The sequence below is a fragment of the Nannobrachium achirus genome, assembly GCF_963921795.1.
Source record: "Nannobrachium achirus genome assembly, chromosome: 7".
NCBI lineage: Eukaryota > Metazoa > Chordata > Actinopteri > Myctophiformes > Myctophidae > Nannobrachium > Nannobrachium achirus.
Window position 1 is genome coordinate 9,212,747 of NC_137816.1, and position 19,857 is coordinate 9,232,603.

Below are 19,857 nucleotides of genomic sequence, written 5' to 3' on the forward strand. Positions count from 1 at the left end.
AGCAAAATTTGAGTTAGAAACGTTCGCTTTAAAAATACATAATGATTTGCACACATTTTCACGACTTTTTCCAAAAATAGCAGATCTACAAGCTCGCGGCGCGGCACTCGGTGCCGCGCTGTGAGCTTGTATATCTGCTATTTTTCACTGGTTAAAGCATTCAATAATTCTAGGCCTTAAATGGGTTAAAAACACAAGAGAAACATTCCACCCCCACCCTCCCTTGTGTATTTTCAGTCTTTGGTGTCATTGAGATTGTGTGGGAATCAGATCGCAGCCCTGCCAGCACCCAATAAGTGGACGTGTTCCATGCTCAGGACTCTGGACGTTTCCAGGAACCAGCTGGGCAGGTATTATTATTATTATTGATTTTGTAATACTATATACTATATGCCTTTATAATCTTTAACACATCCCACGTGGTTTTGACGTCTTAATTTGCTGGTGCCCATGGCAACGCGTCATTTTACCTACCGGCGAGAGTACTGGCGAGAAAAGTAATCCGAGTAAATGTAATCCGAGTATGTCCTGTTTATTTCGCGAAAATCTTTTCTTTCAGTCAGGACCGTTTTTTATCATTTCTAAGCCACAGTGTTTGTGTTACGGCATGTAGAAGAGGCTGCCGTTTTGAGAAAAAAATGAAAAAAGGAAGAGAATCCGGAGAAAACAGCATTTTTGTGCAGCCGCTAAACAGGAAGTCAACGAGACACACAGCACATCCGGGTGACGTAATTGCGCGCTGCATGTTGGGAAATGGAGTTTGTTTCATCACCGCGGTAGCCAAGTGCAGTAGCTACAGTATAGTTTACTGTCAAACGCGTCGTGGGCCTCCAGCGACATCAAAGAAATTGACTTGTAGACACCACGTGGGCATCCGATGTGTTAAGGATGCCATGTCTTTGTAATATTGCTGATAAAAAGCTTGAATAAAAGATAAATTAGACTCTCAGCCCCACAATTAAAGACACCCCCACCTTTTTATATGTGATTGCTGCAACCATTTGTATCAGCTGAGGTCTTGTCTTAAATTTTTGACTTTAGAACCGAGGAGGGCCCCAAAACCAGGAGGCTGGCCTTTCTGACGACATGGAGCAGGAGGGACCCTGACCCAGGTACTGCTGCCATGAATGTCGAGTATGCTCGTACAATTATCTAGGATCAAAAGTAAAGCCCTTTTGGTTCATGTTTTGGTTGTTTGGCTCGTTTCAGAAGCTGTGCTGGCATGATCACATAGCCGCGAACCCCAAATCCACTTAACACTTTAACAGTATAATGAAATGTATCTGCTTGTAGTGCGTCGTGGTTTGTAGTGTGTGTTCATGTCTGTGTGTGGCAGGATGTATTATACGTGTGTGTGTGTGTGTGTGTGTGTGTGTGTGTGTGTGTGTGTGGGGGTGTGTGTGTGTGTGTGTGTGTGTGTGTGTGTGTGTGTGTGTGTGTGTGTGTGTGTGTGTGTGTGTGTGTGTGTGTGTGTGTGTGTGTGTGTGTGTGTGTGTGTGTGTGTGTGTGTGTGTGTGTGTGTGGTGTGTGTGTGTCATTGTGGCTCTTACTTGGCAGTGAGTCCCATTGAGTTTCCGATAATTCTACGCGATTCGCTGGAAGTGCTCTTCCTGAACGACAACCAGCTGGAGTGTGTGCCGCAGTCCGTGTGCGGTCTGCAGAACCTCTCGAGCTCTATCTCTCCAAGTAAGTCCCTCTGGCACCCGCATACAGTATGCCTACCAACACCCACAGACACCCACCCACAGACATGCACGCACGCACGCACGCACGCACATACACGCACGCACGCGCGCGCACACACACACACACACACACACACACACACACACACACACACACACACACACACACACACACACACACACACACACACACTTTTTCAATTTTCAAAGGAGCTTTATTGGCATGAGAAAACATACGTTTACATTGCCAAAGCAAGTATCACAAATACAAAAAAAAAAAAAAAAAACAGTTGAAAATGGGGAACGTATACAGTTGGAGGGGGTACAGCATTGTGTAAACAGAGCTATGTCGCATTGTGACATTTTATATAAATATATACAGGGTACAAATAGCAGCATTATTTTCCTCAAAATGCATTTAAAGGTATCAGCTCTGTTTCATACTGTATGTGCAGTATAGGTCTAAATGTCAATCCATGGTTTGTAGTCCTTAGGGTGGTTGTGTTTCTAGCCTTCTTTTGTTGCAGCAGTTCAGAAATCTTGCTGCTGTGTTCGCGCATTGTTGTATTTCTCCCAGTACACACACACACACACACACACACACACACACACACACACACACACACACACACACACACACACACACACACACACACACACACACACACACACACACACACCGCAACAGCAACACACTTCAAATCTGTCTCTGTGGAAAAGTACTGACAACAGTTAACCAGCTAGTTGATCAAGGTGATTAGTAAGGGCAGTAGGAAGGAAATAGAGGGATTCCCTGTTGGGGTGCAACTGAGGGCATTGGGCCTTGCATCCTAGTGCAGATGCTACCAGCTGGCGTATCAAATGAGTGTAGCAAATGGGTGAGAGCTCTCAAACGTCTTCTCACAGAGATTGAATTGTTCTGGAAATGGATGCCAAAAAAGGATGCATCAGCATCAACGAGTTCCCATTTGAGTTCTTGGTTTTGTTTTGTTTTTCTCCTGCTTTGGGTAAGCCGACCAAAGTTATTGCATTTCTTCCCTGTGCAACCCCCTGAAGCTATACAGGATTTAATAAAAAGGTTTTTCTTTTATATTTTATATTACATTTATATCTCTGTTTTTTTTTCTCTCTGACCACACTGTCCTTGTGTAATACAGTGGTTCTCAACCTGTGGGTCGGGACCCCCAGAGGGTCCCCAAATTATTTTGGGGGGTCCCCAGATGTTAAGCTAAATGTTAACATTGTTTTCTCACTCAACAGTAAACAAACCAACATAAAGTTGAAGTGTATAGAGGGTAACTGCACATATTTAAAGTGACAATTTAAGGACTTTAACTCTTATACCGCTTTGGACGTTCCTGTTCGCCCCAATTCCCAAGAGACCTCTGTGCCAATACGGCGCTCGTTCGGTTCGTTCGTCTGATGACTGTAAGCTGATGAGGGGTCGCGCGGCCGTGTACTGTAAACACATTTTCCGCGCTGATGGTGTAAAAAATCCATTATGCGTTAACATCAACGGAGAACAATTCACTTCCTTGTTGATTTCCTCTGGCTGTGAGGCCACATTCTCATAATATAATTCGGTTTAGTCGTGCGAATGGGAGGGGTGAAGTTGCCACATTCTTGCATATTTAATTGATACGTTTGCCCTCACACTGCACATTATCATCCGAAACAAGGAATCACTGAGTCCACGTCTGTCCACGGGACATACAGTAGGCTATATCCAAGCTGCATAATAATGCCTCCTCCATCTCCCTGTGTTTATTAATTCTTCAAGTTCAACTCACAATGTAACCACAGGACCCCTGCAAAATTTGCCGCGCAGGCGTTAGCCGATTTATCTGCGGTCGAAGGTCGTCAACGAGCGATCACAAAATAAAACCAGCGGAGGGCGGAGGGACTCCCAAAATCTACCAGCAATAAACCAGACAGCAAATACTTTTAATTGCAAGATATGAATATCTACGAAGAGGAGGACGTCAACGTCTCTCTCTCTCTCTCTCTCTCTCTCTCTCTCTCTCTCGTCTCTTGCCCTCCGCTGGCTCCCTCTGCGCTCCGCGCATAACAGCGTTAAGCGTCTCCATTTGGACATGATTTGGCACAGAGAGCGCGCGCGCCAGCAAGGGCGAGAGAGCCACACATCGGCCTATATTTTATTAGGCCTATAGCCTATATAATATATGATATACAAGTGACTCCAGTGGCACTTTCCTTTTATCTAACTGTGAGCAACAACTCCTCACAAATAATACACCATGTGCGATCGAGGGAGCGGTGATCAGAAATCAATGAGGGGAGGAGGCGGCCAGAATCGTCAGAAATCTAATGAGAACAGACGGGGGATTTAACCTTTTATAAATAACTATGGATTTAACCCGCACATGGCTCTATATAGCCTACCACAATGTTTCATTGCCTGTATTTGAGACGGATGGATTCACACCAACAGGGAAGCGTTTGCGGTAGCGCATCGAAACCACCGTTTTTTTGTGGATTTGCATTCGTTTCTTTTATTCGAAAAAGAATACGGATGCGTCTTCACACATGCCCAACCGTTGTGTATTTTCCAACAATACGTTATAGGATTCATTTTAATCGTCATAAAACGTGCCTGTGTGAATGTCGCCTAAGGCTCTGTGGCCAGTGACTGGTCTTCTTCTTCTTCAACACATAACAGGCAAATTCACATTCATTCTCGCATGACGCCGCCCTCTGCTGCCTGGCAGACCAAAGTGCACTATTGCACAATAAAAAAAAATAAAAAAAATAAAAAAATAAATGTCTGTCTATCTACTATAACATCGCAAAGGTAAGCCGCTTTTTGATGGCACCAGACCCAATAAATAAATAAATAATCTGACAGTAGGAGAGTTAAAGACCTTTTTAGTACCTCTGGTCAAACATTGGTCAAATTGTCAAATATTAGAGGCTGAAATTGTGAAAATAGCCGATCTACATGCTCACAACGCCTCGCAACGTTGTGAGCATGTAGATCTGCTATTTTCACAATGATCGAGTCAAACCAAATGTAATGCCAACTCCTACAATTCCAAGTGCTTGTGCGGGGGTCCCCAGTTAAAATATGATTATTTTGGGGGTCACGGCCTGAAAAGGTTGAGGACCACTGGTGTAATAAACCCATTCTTGATCCATGCTGTCTCCTCTGCTATGAGAAAAGTAATCCAGGTATCCGAGAGCTACCCGTGGAGCTAGGCCAGCTCTCTAACCTGTGGCAGCTGGACGTTGAAGACCTGAATATCATCAATGTCCCTCTGGACGTCAGGAAAGAAGGTAGAGCCTGATAACCTGTTCCTATAACCAAAATGACAGAAGTGTTGAGGCCCCTGATGTCTTCTCGTTGCTTAAAGGAGTAGTTCACCAAAAAATGACTTATTTTCTATCAATTACTCACCCCATGAATGGAGATTTTTCATTTTTTTATCGCATTCCTGAGCCAATAATTTGATCACTGTGTCATCGGTCAATAGGAGACTCGCCGGACATTAAATTATTGGCTTAGGAATGCGACAAAAACAACAAATCTCCATGAATTCAAGGCTTCGTGGGGTCAGTAATTGATAAAAAAAAAAAATGATTTTTGGGGGGTGAACTACTCCTTTAACACTTTTGTTGCTATCAATTAAATCTCTTTGAAGGTCCGCGATGCCATGGTCTCCATAGACTTCCATGTAATTCATAGTGCACGGATCATGCACTCCCATGCCTAGATCATGCACCACGTAAAATGAAAAAAAAAAAAAAAAAAAAAACAGCCCAAACTCGGGGTTGGCACAGGTAGGGTACCAATACAACTCGGGAAACTCGGGATTGGCACCAAACAGGTTAATTGTCGTGTTAGGTAGAAAATTGGCCGGGCAATAATCTTTCTGTAAAGGTCCACTGTTTAAAAAGAATTAATACCGTATAACCGGTCTAATTAAAAAAAAGAAATGCAATCTTCACACATTTTGTCAAATCGCTGCCTATAGGTCCCGCGTCTGTGTTGGCCTTCCTTCGGGCTCATCTCCGCAAGGCGGAGCCGTGCAAGCTGATGAAGCTGCTGGTGATCGGGCCGCCGCGGCAGGGGAAGTCCGCCCTCCTGGAGGTGCTACAGACAGGAAAGACGTCCCACTTCAGCCCTCCGGAACGCAGCATCTCCACCTCCGTCTGGGAACTGGACAAACCCGGCGGAGCCAAGAACAGCGTGAGGGGAAAACACATTGACACTAAGATGGACTGTACACAGTACTTTAAGTGTGTTGTGACAGACAAGACTGCATTGAGTTATTTGTATAATGTCTCTGTTCTTTGGGCTTTTAAAATCTGGTCTGAGACGTTCTTCCCAGCAGCGAATGACTCTTATTTATCCTCCTGTGTGAGTCAGAGACTGAGAGGGAGGGGGAGAGAGAGTCCTACATTCCCTAGGGACTGACCTGTGTAGCTAGTCATACAGCTCTGGCTCACTACTCACTACTACTATTATACTGTATTCTCCTATATTCTCCTGTATGTGTGTCATTCTGAATGGAGATGGTGCAGGTGTAAGCTTGGTTATCAGACAATGCATTGTTTCACCCAAAGTATCTCCAATGAAACGTTTGGTACTGTTGTACATAAACTGACATTCCTGCCTAAATGAAATAAATACTCAATCGTTTTTTTTTTTTTTTTTAACTTTGTTTATTTGATTTTCAAATGAAGCATTTAAGGCAATGAAGTGGTACAATAATAGGATTAGCAGCTTCTTTTGTACAAACATCAAATATAAAACAGTGATATAAGGATTACAATTTTCACCCAAAACAACAATAAAAAAACGATATATATATAGGATAATAAATACTCAATCGTTTTGTGTGATGTTTTTTATTTATTTTATTGTTGCTTGTGACCACGGACTGAGCTTTAACCTTTTGTTTGAACAGAAGGACTCTGTGTCATTCAACGTGTGGGACATTGGCGGCCCGGCGAACATGTCGACGGTAAACCAGTGCTTTTTCACCGACAAGGCGCTTTACGTGGTGATCTGGAACCTGGCGCTGGGGGAGGAAGCTGTGGCCAACCTGCAGGCATGGCTGCTCAACATAGAGGTGAGTCTAGGACAGGGGTGGGCAACTTTGATGATGGCGAGGGCCACTATATTTCCACCTTCACTCCAGAGGGCCACATTGGGGCGGCATAGCTCAGGGGTAGAGAAACTGGTATTAGAGCACAAAGGGTATAAATCCCGAAGGGTTCCCAGTTCGAATCCGGGCTCCCCCTGAGTTAATGTCGAAGGGTCCTTGGGCAAGACTCTGAACCCCTAATTGCCTCCGGTGAGTAGGTTGGTGCCTTGTATGGCTTCCTCCGCCACTGGTGTATGAATGTGTGTGTGAATGGGTGAATGTAATGCACAATCTATGTAAAGTGCTTTGGATTAAAAGCGCTATATAAATGCACCATTTACCATTGCATATTGCTATGTCCTACTTTGTCATGCTAGTATTTCATTCAAGCGCGATGCGTTTTGAGCTCGTAGATCAGCTATTTTTTGCTTCTTTTGAATTGGCATCCTTACTTATTTTTTTGTTATTCTTGAATTGGAATCCTGAAATGTACATTTTGATTTAATTTCAAACACATTTAGTTATATATTCTTGTTAACTTTATGAACTTAAATACAAATACATTGGACATAAAAGAAATACATTTTAATACTACTATACTAGTCATTAAGCTAGTAATATAGACTGAAGGAGCAGGTCATGTTTGGAATTTTAACAGCTGAAATCAATAATATATCAGTATCCCGGTATTAACCTGTGGTGGGCCGCAAGTGGCCCCCGGGCCCATGTATGGTCTAGGACCTGTGATGGACAATAACTAAGTACTTTGATTTGAGTACAAGTACTTTTTGGGGATTTCCCCCCCTTTCCTTTGCAAGCACATTACTTTCACCCAGCTTCATTTCAGGTATAAATATTGTACTTTTGACTCCACTATTCTTCCATTTCTAGTAAGTCACTGAAAATATTTTATGAATGAACCACCTAAGCCCTCAAATATTGTGAAAATAGCTGAACTAAAAGCTCATAGTGAGCTTGTAGATCTGCTATTTTCTTTCTTTTTTCTTTTTGTTTAATATTTTCTTTTTTACATTTCAATACAGTAATGAGTAATGCATTGATATTAAAAATCCATTTTAATTTGCACTTTTGAATACTTGAGTATTTACTCGAGTGTATACCTTTTCCACCACTGTCTAAGACAGGGGTCTTCAACAGGGGGTCCGGGACCCCTAGGGGGTCCTCAGAGTTACTACAGGGGGTCCTCCAAATCTGTGTGTGATAGAACCTTTTTTTCCTTCTTTTTTATATTAACCACTTGAACCCCTATATCGCCCATATTCTGAGAACTTTAGCCAAAAATAGCAGATCTACAAGCTCACAACGCCTCGCGCTGCGAGGCGTTGTGAGCTTGTAGATCTTCTATTTTCGGCAAAGAGGTTTGGTGTAGAAGGGAAAAAGAGCAGACTAAGTACAGAGTGAAAAGTCAAGTTTATTAGGTAATGATGGCTCAAGTGGTTAAATATCTGAAAACACAAATTGTCATGAATCCAAAATACACTGATGATTGTGCTGTCAAATGATGAAACTACCGTATTTGGAATCTATGAAAAGTTTGTGGGGGTCCCTGCTTCATCTCTCTCTCAACTAAGGGGTTCTTGGCCTGAAAACGAACAAATCTATATCATTTGGTTATGCTCGGTTGGACTGGGGATGTTCAATACAGCTCTCCTTGGAGTCTGGTGAGAGCTATAATAATAGCTTAGTGGTCTTATAAGTAAAGACTATGTGTCATTTTTTTTATTTTTCAAGTGACTCAGAGACGTGTCACTGTGAGCCAATAAGGTCACATTTACATTTCCAGCGGGAGGGGCTCTGATTTACAGTATAAGAAATGTTCTGGTTTGCAAGACCGCAGGAACCAACCACTGTCTGGAGAGAAGCAATGATGATGTGGAATATGTTGAAATTGCTCTCGTCTTTTATTTCCCTAAATCTGCGTCATAGCCTCATCTACTAACTTACTGCAGGTGTCTGTTGCAGATCAATGGCTGACTTGCGGCAGTAGAACTCTTAGGACATTTTGGTAATTAGTGCCGGTTCTAGGACTCAAGTGGCCCTATGCAAGATTATTTTAGGTGGCCCCTCACTAACGGATGCGCGCGTACGCGCGCATCCGTTAGTGAGGGGCCGCCTAAAATAATCTGTAGCACCAGATCGAAATGTTCTTTTTGGAGGCATATTGACTTGCTCATGAAGGAGGAAGGGGGGAGTGCATATTAAACTCGCTCCCTGCCAATTAAATATGGGCTTTTTGGCTCATATTGCCATAAATCTCCATAGACTTCCATGTAATTTATAGTGCACAGATCATGCACGCCCATGCACAGATCATGCACCATGTTTGTGCAGGCTGTTCACAACTTTCAAACAAAAAATCAGATTGGAAATCCGTTCAGGCATTCTTGAGAAAATAGCCATTATGTTTTACATGTTATGTAAGCAAAGATGGCTGCCCTGTATGAAAGATGGGGTTGTATGGGGGGTGGAACATACAAAATCGCGATTGAAATCATGTTTACTAGATTTAATGGGGTCCAAAAAAAAAATCAAAAATCATTTTTGTTTTTGTTTTTTTCTAAGTAAAAGTCGATTTAAGTCGTTTGGCAGGGAAGTCCATAGTGAGATAGTTGATCTGAAAGTCGTTTGGCACTGAACTAGTTAAAATAATAACGCTAGTTTTTGGACAGGGGATACATGACATAATGTAACAATATGTTTAAAAAATATCTTCTTCCTGTGATGTGGCCCCCTTATTGGTTGTGGCCCTAAGCGGCCGCTTATGTTTGCTTATGCCAGGAACCGGCCCTGTTGGTAATAGCTTTCGTCCCCTTCCCGATTTGCTCCCCAAAGGCACGTGCTCCAAACTCTGCGGTCGTGGTGGTGGGCACGCACTTGGACCTCATCGACACCAAGTTCCGCACGGAGAGGATCGCCACGCTGCGCGCCTTCATCCTGGCTCTCTGCAGATCTCCCTCCGGGGCCCGAGCGACCGGCTATCCTGACATCACCTGGAAACACTTGCAGTCAGTACACACACGTTTGACATTTTCAGAGCACTCAGCCGAGTTCCTCTCCAGTCACTTGGATCAATTGTGAAAGTTTAATAGCCTAATAGCCTACTAAATTTAAAACAGAATGCCAGGGATAAAATGCCATGAACAATAAAATGTAATAAAATAAATGAGTGTGTGAACTGTGTGTGTGTGTGTGTGTGTGTGTGTGTGTGTGTGTGTGTGTGTGTGTGTGTGTGTGTGTGTGTGTGTGTGTGTGTGTGTGTGTGTGTGTGTGTGTGTGTGTGTGTGTGTGTGTGTGTGTGTGTGTGTGTGTGTGTGTGTGTGTGTGTGCGCGCGTGCGCGCGCAATCGCGCATATGCAGTGAGGTGTCATGCAAGACCCTAGAGGGCTTGGATGGTCTGAGGAAGCTGCTCTACCAGGTGGCATGCTCCATGAAGGACAACAGCGGCACCTCTGCCAGTGGCAACAAAGTGGTGGGCAGACTGGTGAGTGAATGGAACTGGTCTTTGCTTCAACTTCTCATGTTCTCAAAGGATGTTCGAAGAACAAAAGAATGCAATGAACTCGTAAATCTCTTAATAGGAGGGAATAGGAGTTGAAATAAATCCTGCATGACCGCCATCCGGAATTGAACCAGTCACCTAGCCATTAGGGCATTCACCAAATATTGGAATATTCGAATATCAAAAGTCACTATTCGACGTGGTTCACCGAAGTCGAATATTCGCTTATTTTTTTATTGTTTTCTCTTCAAAAAATATAATATAGCCTAGTTTATAAAGCTTGGCTACTAGATAGGAAGTCATAAGAATGAGTTGTCAATGCCCCTGGTGGATGCATTTGTTAATGCTCTATACCAGGGGTTCTCAAACCTTTTTAGGCAGTGACCCCCAAATTAAACATATTATTTGAACTGGGGACCCCCACCCTGACAAGCACTTGGAATTGTAGGTATTACATTTAATGTGACTCGGTTCCGCAGATACATATTGTGAAAATAGCAGATCTACATGCTCACAACGCCTCGCAGAGCGAGGCGTTGTGAGCATGTAGATCGGCTATTTTCACAATGTTCGCCTCTTGCTTACTTAATAGTTGACAGTTTGGCCAGTCCTGTCGAATATTCCACTATTCGAATACTTTGAGGTCGAATAATTCGAATACTAAAACTCACTATTGGTGAATGCCCTACTAGCCATATGAATGACCTTTTCTAAACTGTCTCTAAACCAGATCCCTAGAAGCTACCTGACGCTGCAGGAAGCAGTGATTACAGAGCGCTGCAGACGAGACACTGAGGACGAGGTCCAATATCTGACTGATGGCCAGCTGGACCGCCTCATAGAGCAGAACCCAGGAAGTGACATCAGGGACTATGAGGACCTGCAGACCGGTAGGAAACTATATAGTCAGGGAATATTAATAAAACCCTGGGAATAAATTCCTTACCAAACAATTTCTTCACCAATGTGTTCATAAAGGTGTCTAGTAACATATCTAACAAAGATTGAAATTCAACATCCCTAGGAAAATCTTTGACAGCTTGGGTAATTATTGGTCTCATTCACTTACTATACACTATACTATAAGGGAAAAAATGACTTTAAGTGGGATGTGAGGGGTCTAACTAGGTGTTTTTAATTATTCTGAATCCATTGCAAGCATTTGTTTAGCACGGAAAACATTCATTGGACTAAAAACAATAGATAAAAATGATGGTTTAGTGATGAGTCATCACTTTTCACAGTGGTACGGAGGTCAATTTTTAGCCCAAGGAATGTTTTTTGTGCAAAACAAATGCTTGCAATGGATTCAGAATAATTAAAAACACCTAGTTAGACCCCTCACATCCCACTTTTGATTTGTATTTGAGGACCCCTGGTATAGTGTATAGTAAGTGAACGAGACCCAGAATTACCCTAGCTGACAAAGATTTTCCTAGGGATGTTGAATTTCAATCTTTGTTAGATATGTTATTAGACACTTTTACGAACACATTGGTGAAGAAATTGTTTGGTAAGGAATTTATTCCCAGATTTGACAGGTATTCTGCTAATTTTCCCTGACTATATAACGACTTTCAGAGATTGGGTCTCATTGCCTTTTTAAGGACTAATCATGCAGCTGCTTGTGTCAAATTCTTCCTAACAAGTCCTGCCCTTTGTGTGTTTGGTATCATCCATGCAGCCATCAGTTTCCTGATCGAGACTGGGACCCTGCTGCACTTCCCAGACACCAGCCATGGCTTGTGTACCTTGTACTTCCTGTGCCCCGTCTGGCTGTCAGAGTGCCTGGAAAGGATCATCCACCTCAAGTCGTCCCGCTCCGTGGCCAGGAATGGAGTGATCCGCACAGAAGATCTCAGAGTAATGCATCAGTTGGCACCAGGGACGTGCTGGCCATTGGGAAAAGCGGGACAACTCCCGAAAGGCCGGTTCATTCCCGGCCGGTCCAGGCCGGCCATTAGGAAAAAAATAAAAATAAAATGTCGGCCTTCGTTCCATTTTTGGGGCCGGGGCGGCCAACGAAGTAAATCGTCACTGTCGGGCAGAAACCTCGTATCTCCCAAGTTTCAAATTTATAACATTTTTTGCAAAGCAAAGCCCTGCTTCATCATACAAGGCCGTTGCACAAAAGTAGTGAAAACAGCAGATCTACAAGCACACAACGCCTCGCGGTGCGAGGCGTTGTGTGCTTGTAGATCGGCTGTTTTCACTATAGTTTAAATCATTTTTAAAATGATAAATACAAAACAAACGGTTTTGGACAAGGTTTCCAACCGACAACGACGAAATATAACTCATGTACAGTAATTGGCCCACTGGCTTGTCACTTGTCATGATCTGAAATGGCAAATCTTTGAGTGGCAGCAGCGCTATAGAGAGAGAGATCTCTCTCTCTCTATAGCGCGCAATGAGGGCCTCTCCAACTCTTTTTCCCGGGCTGAATCAGGGGCCCAGCACGTCCCTGGTTGGCACAACGAGGCATCCGCCAGCCTGCTTTTACAAGCTTTTTATATCAGTGCTGCTGCCGTGTGCATTTTCACCGTTGTTGATTCCCATCATTGCTGTCTGTTGTGCAGATGCTGCTTGTGGGAACAGGATTCACCCAGCAGACAGAAGAGCAGTACTTCCAGTTTCTAGCCAAGTTTGAGATAGCGCTACCTGTGGCCAACAACAGGTACTGTACCGTAGACATGCAGCTCTACAGTAAAGGTCTTTGCACACTGCTGCGTTTTTCGGGCCGAATATCGGAGTGAATTTCGGAGCGCGTGAATAAAAAAATCAACCTCACGTTATGTCAATCACGTTTGCACACTGCCGCCCGTTTCGTATTTATTTTCGGACAAGGGTTGATCTTTTTCGATTTTCGCAGCTGTCACACTGAGTCCCTTGCTCTCTCTCTCTTTCCTCTCTCTCTCCCTGGCCTACGGCTTTCGGATTTCCAAAACGCAACGAAAACACGCAGTGCAGTGTGCAACCACCTTAAGTCCATGATTAGGCTCTGTGCATAACTGTAGACTTACAGGCAGCAGATTTGAGCTGGAAACACATGTGAAGCCGGCGTGTTTTTACGGTTCAAATCTTTTGCTGATTTGAAATGATCTAGCGATAAAGCGGACGTGATGCCAAAGTGGTAGGGGGAGCCTGATTGGGAGAGTGTTTTCTGCTGGTGTTTCAGTCCGAGTGTATCAAAGGGTGCGTTCGGAAATGCGCACCGGGTGTGGTTAGGGGTTAAGGTTAGGTTTAGGCATAGTTTTACTGAGGTTAAGGTTAGGGTTAGGGTTGAGTTTAGGCATAGTTTTACTGAGGTTAGGGTTAGGATTAGGGTTGGGTTTAGGCGCTCACTACACTGAGCACACACCCGGTGCGCATTTCCGAACGCACCCCTTGATACACTCGGACTGAAACACCAGCAGAAAACACTCTCCCGAGCCTGATTATTCAGTGCCTTATAGGTGGTGAGTAGAATTTTGAATTGGATTCTTTGTTTGACCGGGAGCCATTGGAGGACTGGTGTAATATGGTCTCTGGAATGGCTACTGGTGAGCAGGCGGGCAGCTGAGTTCTGGGCATATTGAAGTTTATTGAAGACTTTGGAGGTTGATGCCATGGAGGATAGCTGTTGCAATAGTTGAGCCGGATGTGATGAAAGCTTGAGTTGTCTGGCTGCGCGAGACAAGGCAGGAAATGTCAGGAAAAGCCATTTTAGGGAAACCTGGGACTAGAGATATGCACAGAGCCTATAGCAGGGTTCCCCAATAGGCGGCCCACGGGCTATTTGCGGCCCGCGGGGGGCTACCGTCTGGCCCCCACCAACCCCAGTAATAATGGTGGTATAAGAGCAGCAACAACATTAGTATATTGTCGTTGTCAGGTGGAAATCTCGTATCTCCAAATGTGTACGTTCTTTCGCAAATCATACGAGGCCGTCGCACAAAGGTAGTGAAAACAGCAGATCTACAAGCACACAACGCCTCGCACCGCGAGGCGTTGTGTGCTTGTAGATCGGCTGTTTTCACTAGTTTAAATCATTTTGAAAATGATAAATGCAAAACGAACGGTTTTGGACATACAAGATTTTCACCCGACAACGACGATATCTGAACTGTCACTGGAGTAGCAGGAACGCCACCGTCACTGTTGTGGCCCTCGGCTTGGTACCCTAGACATAATTTGGCCCTTGGGGAAAACTAATTGGGGAACCCTGTGATGTGATGAGCATTCACAATTTGCTTTGATACTCATGTCGTTTTCTAACTACGGTCATGTTCTCTTTTCTGCTGCTGTAGTTATCTGTTGCCTCACCTCTTGCCCCCCAAGCCAGCCATGGACATCCATGGCTTCCGCCAGCAGACTGCCAACACCCTGCAGCGCCTTTTCAAGATGAGCTTCGTCCCCGCCGGATTCTGGGAGCGCTTCATCGCCAGGATGCTGATCAGCCTCACAGAGATGGACCTCCAGGTAATGGGCTCTACTTCTAAAAAGCACATCATCAACAACAACAACGTTATTCATCATCCACACAGCACTTCCTGTACAGTTATTGCTGTTTAATATTTAATGCCCCCCGATTTTGTGTTGTTGAAGTCATTCGAGCCAAAGAGGAACGCTAAGAACCAGCGAAGCAGGAACTCGGTGATCTACAGCTTTGCCGGGACTCAGCAGAGGAACCGCTGCAGTACCTTTAGAGTACGACGCAGCCAGACCATCTACTGGAAGGAAGGACTGCTGGTTACCTTTGATGGGGGATACCTCAGGTCAGAGCAGGGGGCAAAATAGTTGCGGGCTGAAAAGGAAGCGGGGACAATGGGAGTTATGGGACGACACGCAATTACATTAACTCATTTGCTGTTATGGCCGAAAATCCCGAAAAAATCCGGTTGTACCGCCCTGCCATGCCCGTAGAACCCGGAAATTTCCCGTTTTTGAAAAAAAAAAAGAAAATTATTTTTCAAAAAAAAAAAAAAAAAAGGATTTGACCCCAAAAAATGTAGTAGGCATGATAGCAATCGCGAAATTGCATGTTTAACCCCCATAGCAACCCCATCTTTCAAACATGGCAGCCATCTTTGTTTACATTTTAGGAAAACATAATGGCTGCTATCTCATGAATGCCTGAACGGATTTCCATTCGGATGTTTTTGTTTGAAAGCTGTGAGCAATGTGGACACACATGGTGCATTATCTAGGCATGTGTGTCATGATCCGTGCACTATGAATTACATGGAAGTCTATGGAGACAGGGGCATATGAGAGTACGAAGGTATTGTTAAATGGCAGCAAATTAGTTAATTTAATCAGCTTCAAGGCCCGCACTGTATTAGTCATGTAATGGATTCAGGATTAGGCCAATCCTCCAGATAGGTATGATAGAGTAGTTGCATCTTTCAAACCGTTGAAGGCTCATTGAGATTGATGAGGTGTTTTTTTGACTAATGTGCATGAAACACACACAACACACACACACACACACACACACACACACACACACACACACACACACACACACACACACACACACACACACACAGTGAAACCGCAGTTCTTATACTGTAGTTTCACTTAGGAGGTGAGAATTGCTTTGCCATCCCAACTGCTGGCACGCTGCCAGACTATCGCGCTTCGCGTCTCCCCCAGGCCGCGCTAAGCTGTATCCGAGTAGACATAATTAATTGCATTCAGAGACAGACTTAGCACCACATCCTGTGATAATAGGATGGTCCAGTAGCGTTATGTTCCCTCTTCAAAGCGCACACACCCATACGTCTTCAAAGCACACGTACCCATACCTCTATGTTGCTCACTGCCAGCTGCTCGGGCATAATCACAGCTGGCAGCTCTCACAGGTGCTTCTCAGATAAAACTCACATTTCATAGCGTTGGGTCTATGAATGAATAAGCTACAGTATGCTCTCGTAAAATGTTATATATCCCCTCACTTCCTGACTTCATGTACTGTACATTAGGGCATTCACCAAATATTCGAATATTCGAATATCAAAGTCACTATTCGACGTTGTTCACCGAAGTCGAATATTCGCTTATTTTTATTGTTTTCTCTTTAAAAAATGTATAAAGCTTGGCTAGATAGGAAGTCATAAGAATGAGTAGTCAATGGCCCTGGTGGATGAATTTGTTAATGCTCTATACCAGAGGTTCTCAAACCTTTTTAGGCCGTGACCCCCAACATAAACAAACATATTTGAAATGGGGACCCCCACCCTCACTTGGAATTGTAGGTATTACATTTAATGTGACTCGGTTCTGCAGATAAATATTGTGAAAATAGCAGATCTACATGCTCACAACACCTCGCAAAGCGAGGCGTTGTGAGCATGTAGATCGGCTATTTTCACAATGTTCACCTCTTGCTTACTTAATATTTGCCAGTTTGGCCAGTCCTGTCGAATATTCGACTATTCGACTATACTTTGAGGTCAAATAATTCGAATACTAGTAAAAATCACTATTCGTGAATGCCCTAGTGTACATTTGTTACTGTTTACAGTAAAGTACCATGCCAACAGTCGGGAATGTTTAGCCCAATGACTACGATTCAATGCGTCCTTGACATGACTTCCAACTATCTTCCAAAGCATACCATCGTTTGTTTGATTTTTAAACGATTAACATATTTAGTTAATTTTAGCCTGTGTGGTGGTAGGGCCCTGAGAATGGCGATGTTGGTCAGATTTAATACAGGATATCACATAATCTATTCTAGCCCCATCTGTGACCTCCCGAGTCCCCCTTCACTATGGCTCTACTGTACTGGTGTGTGTGTGTGTGTGCGCGTGTGTGTGTGTGCGTGTGCGTGTGCGTGCGTGTGTGTGTGTGAGTGTGTGTGCGTGCATGCGTGCGTGTGCAGAGTTTTACTTTTTTCCGGGATGTCCAGTTAGACTTTTCATAACATTCCATGCTTTCAACTGGCATAGAATTCAACGATAATGTAACTTTGGCTAGAAATTCAGTATGACAGAAATGTCATGTTGGGTTACCTATCTCAAGCAAATTAGTCACTACAAATTTATTTTCATACCCTACAGAAATTAATGGAATCCAATGACAAAAAAAGAAACTACAGTATGCTTTGGATAATAGTCTGCCTTAAAATCAGACCACCAGTAGAAAATAAGAAAAAAGGAATGTATTCATTTTTTTCTGTTCTAGTCTGGTCACTGCACCTGTTTATTTGATCATTTTCTTTGTTGGTATCACAAAGATTTAACTTTATTCTTAGGCTGATACTTGTAAGTCAAAGTACATATAGGGTAAAGCATGGTGATAAACACCTAGGGCTGTCACAATTATTACATAATCGTCTAATCGCAATTATTTTACATAATCGCGATTATTTTTCATAATCGTTTCCATGTTGAAAATGTTCATGTATCAAAAATAGTGGAAATAGCAGATCTACAAGCTCACAACGCGTCGCATCAATGTTCTTTTTTGAGTATAAAGTTGTCAAATATATCAGTAGTTTCTTTGTATATTTAGGTTATGTGTCATATCTACCATGTGCAACTTAAAAGCCTAAAAGCCAAACAGAAATGTAATTGTCTTCTATGACAAAAACACAATTAAATCGTTAATCGCAATTATTTGAGTGACAATTAATCATCATGTAAAATGTCATAATCGTGACAGCCCTATAAACACCTGCTAGACTGATAGTGATAATGAGAAGGGATTCGAAGAGGTGATGAAGTGAAACTGTCTGTCTCTGTCTGTGTGTCTGCAGCGTGGAGTCATCCGATGTCAACTGGAAGAGGAAGAAGAGTGGAGGCATAAAGATCATCTGTCAGTCAGAAATGAGAGATTTCTCCGCCATGGCTTTCATTACCGACCATGTCAACTCTCTAATAGAACAGTGGTTCCCTGGTGAGTGCATCCTGTTCTTCCTGTTTTGTCTCTCTGTCTGTCTTCCCAGCACAGTCTCTTTCCCTCTCCGAACATAGCTACACACACTCAACCTCTCTCTGTATCTCTCTCTCTTTCTTCCTTTTATTCCTACTGCATTCTCTGCACTTTCCTCTGTCTCTCTAATAATCCGTAATTTGAATGCACAGCTGCGCGCGCACCATCGCATGTGTGCAGGGGTGTCACACCAAATTCTGGGCCCTGGGTACAAGGATTCACTACGGGCCCCCCATGAATGTTAACTATTGAAAAATAGCAGATATACAAGCTCGCAGAGCGGCACTGAGTGCCACGCTGCGAGCTTGTCGATCTGTTATTCTTGAAAAAAATATGAAAATGTGTGCAAGGAACCTATGTTTCCGTGTCAGTGGTGCTCAAACCTTTTCATGTCAAGGACCCCCAAGATGATATGTATTTGGCCACGGACCTCCATCTCAAAATATTTAGTTCCAGGGACCCCCCCCCCCCCCCCCCCCAGAAGCAAAATTTGAGTTACAAAGTTAAAAAAATACATATATTCAAAGATTTGCACACATTTTCAAAAATAGTAGATCTACAAGCTCGCAGCGCGGCACTCGGTGCCGCGCTGTGAGCTTGTAGATCTGCTATTTTTCAATAGCTAAAGTGACTAGGGCCCCTCCACCTTGGGCCCTGGTAACTCAGTCCCAACTTTCCTCCCCCTTGTGACGCCCCTGCATGTGAGTGCCTCCGCAACACCAGCTCTAGTAAACTGCACCCGTCCTTCATTGACGGGTGGAGCTGGCAGTCAAGCGCTGCGTCAGACCCATCCACTTGTGCGCATGGCTGCACGCAGCTTCAAGCTTACAAGCCCCAGTGACTCATCAACTTCAAGACAAAACATGAGCTTGTGTATTGGTCAGGTTCCCAGGCTACCTGCTGCTGTCTATTTACCTGTTAAAACACCATTTGATGCGATCAGTTTAAGGCTAGCGGCTGAGTTCCGATGTGCCGAAAACGGTGTAATTAATGTTCTCTCAGCCTGGTACGTTGGCAAACGAACGAGTCCAGGGGTGGTGGAGCCTTATGTTGGCTCTGCGTGTGCAGACGAGTGTGCCTGGCACGTTTGACGTAACACGGTTCATTAATTTGTCACTTTTATGTGTTATTTGCTTTACCTGCTGTAGCCCTGACTGCCAGTGAGAGTGATGGAAGCCTTGTCATAGAGCAGTACGCCCCCTGTCCACTGTGTGCCTCGGCAGGGGGAGGAGAGGCAAGAGGACGGAGCGGGACGGGGGACGGAGCGGGGAGTCACTACTTCAACATGGAGGACTGTGTGTTGGCCGCGGCGGACAAGGAGCACATCATCTGTCCCCAGCACCCGGACCTGCCTGTCCCCCTCCAGGAGCTGGTCCCCGAGCTCTTCATGACTGACTTCCCATCACGGTACTACCTCTCAACCTCATGAGCCCCCCTGGCCTTTAACCCATTTAGGCCCGAACACATTATGACGCAATATTTTATGCTTTAACTATTGAAAAATCGTGAAAATTCGAATTTTTACCCGATTCTATAAGTGTCCTAAGATTTTTTGAAAAACCCAATGTTTCTATGTCAGCAATCTGTCCAGCCATCGTCAAAGAAAAGGTCCTTTTCACTTCAC

At 43.9% G+C, this 19,857-nt stretch overlaps 1 protein-coding gene across 1 annotated transcript in view; it reads left to right on the top strand.

The window, feature by feature from the left end:
• The window catches only part of lrrk1 (leucine-rich repeat kinase 1), a gene marked incomplete at both ends in the record, with an annotated part of 99,072 nt that overhangs the window by 21,710 nt on the left and 57,505 nt on the right, over nucleotides 1-19,857 (top strand). Inside the window, 16 exon segments of the mRNA XM_080729262.1 lie at nucleotides 238-350; nucleotides 1,042-1,112; nucleotides 1,558-1,665; nucleotides 1,668-1,686; nucleotides 4,867-4,979; nucleotides 5,678-5,892; nucleotides 6,614-6,778; nucleotides 9,647-9,819; nucleotides 10,172-10,295; nucleotides 11,044-11,203; nucleotides 11,998-12,176; nucleotides 12,893-12,990; nucleotides 14,603-14,774; nucleotides 14,901-15,070; nucleotides 18,058-18,197; nucleotides 19,382-19,640. Coding sequence (XP_080585388.1) covers nucleotides 238-350; nucleotides 1,042-1,112; nucleotides 1,558-1,665; nucleotides 1,668-1,686; nucleotides 4,867-4,979; nucleotides 5,678-5,892; nucleotides 6,614-6,778; nucleotides 9,647-9,819; nucleotides 10,172-10,295; nucleotides 11,044-11,203; nucleotides 11,998-12,176; nucleotides 12,893-12,990; nucleotides 14,603-14,774; nucleotides 14,901-15,070; nucleotides 18,058-18,197; nucleotides 19,382-19,640 — 2,279 coding nt within the window.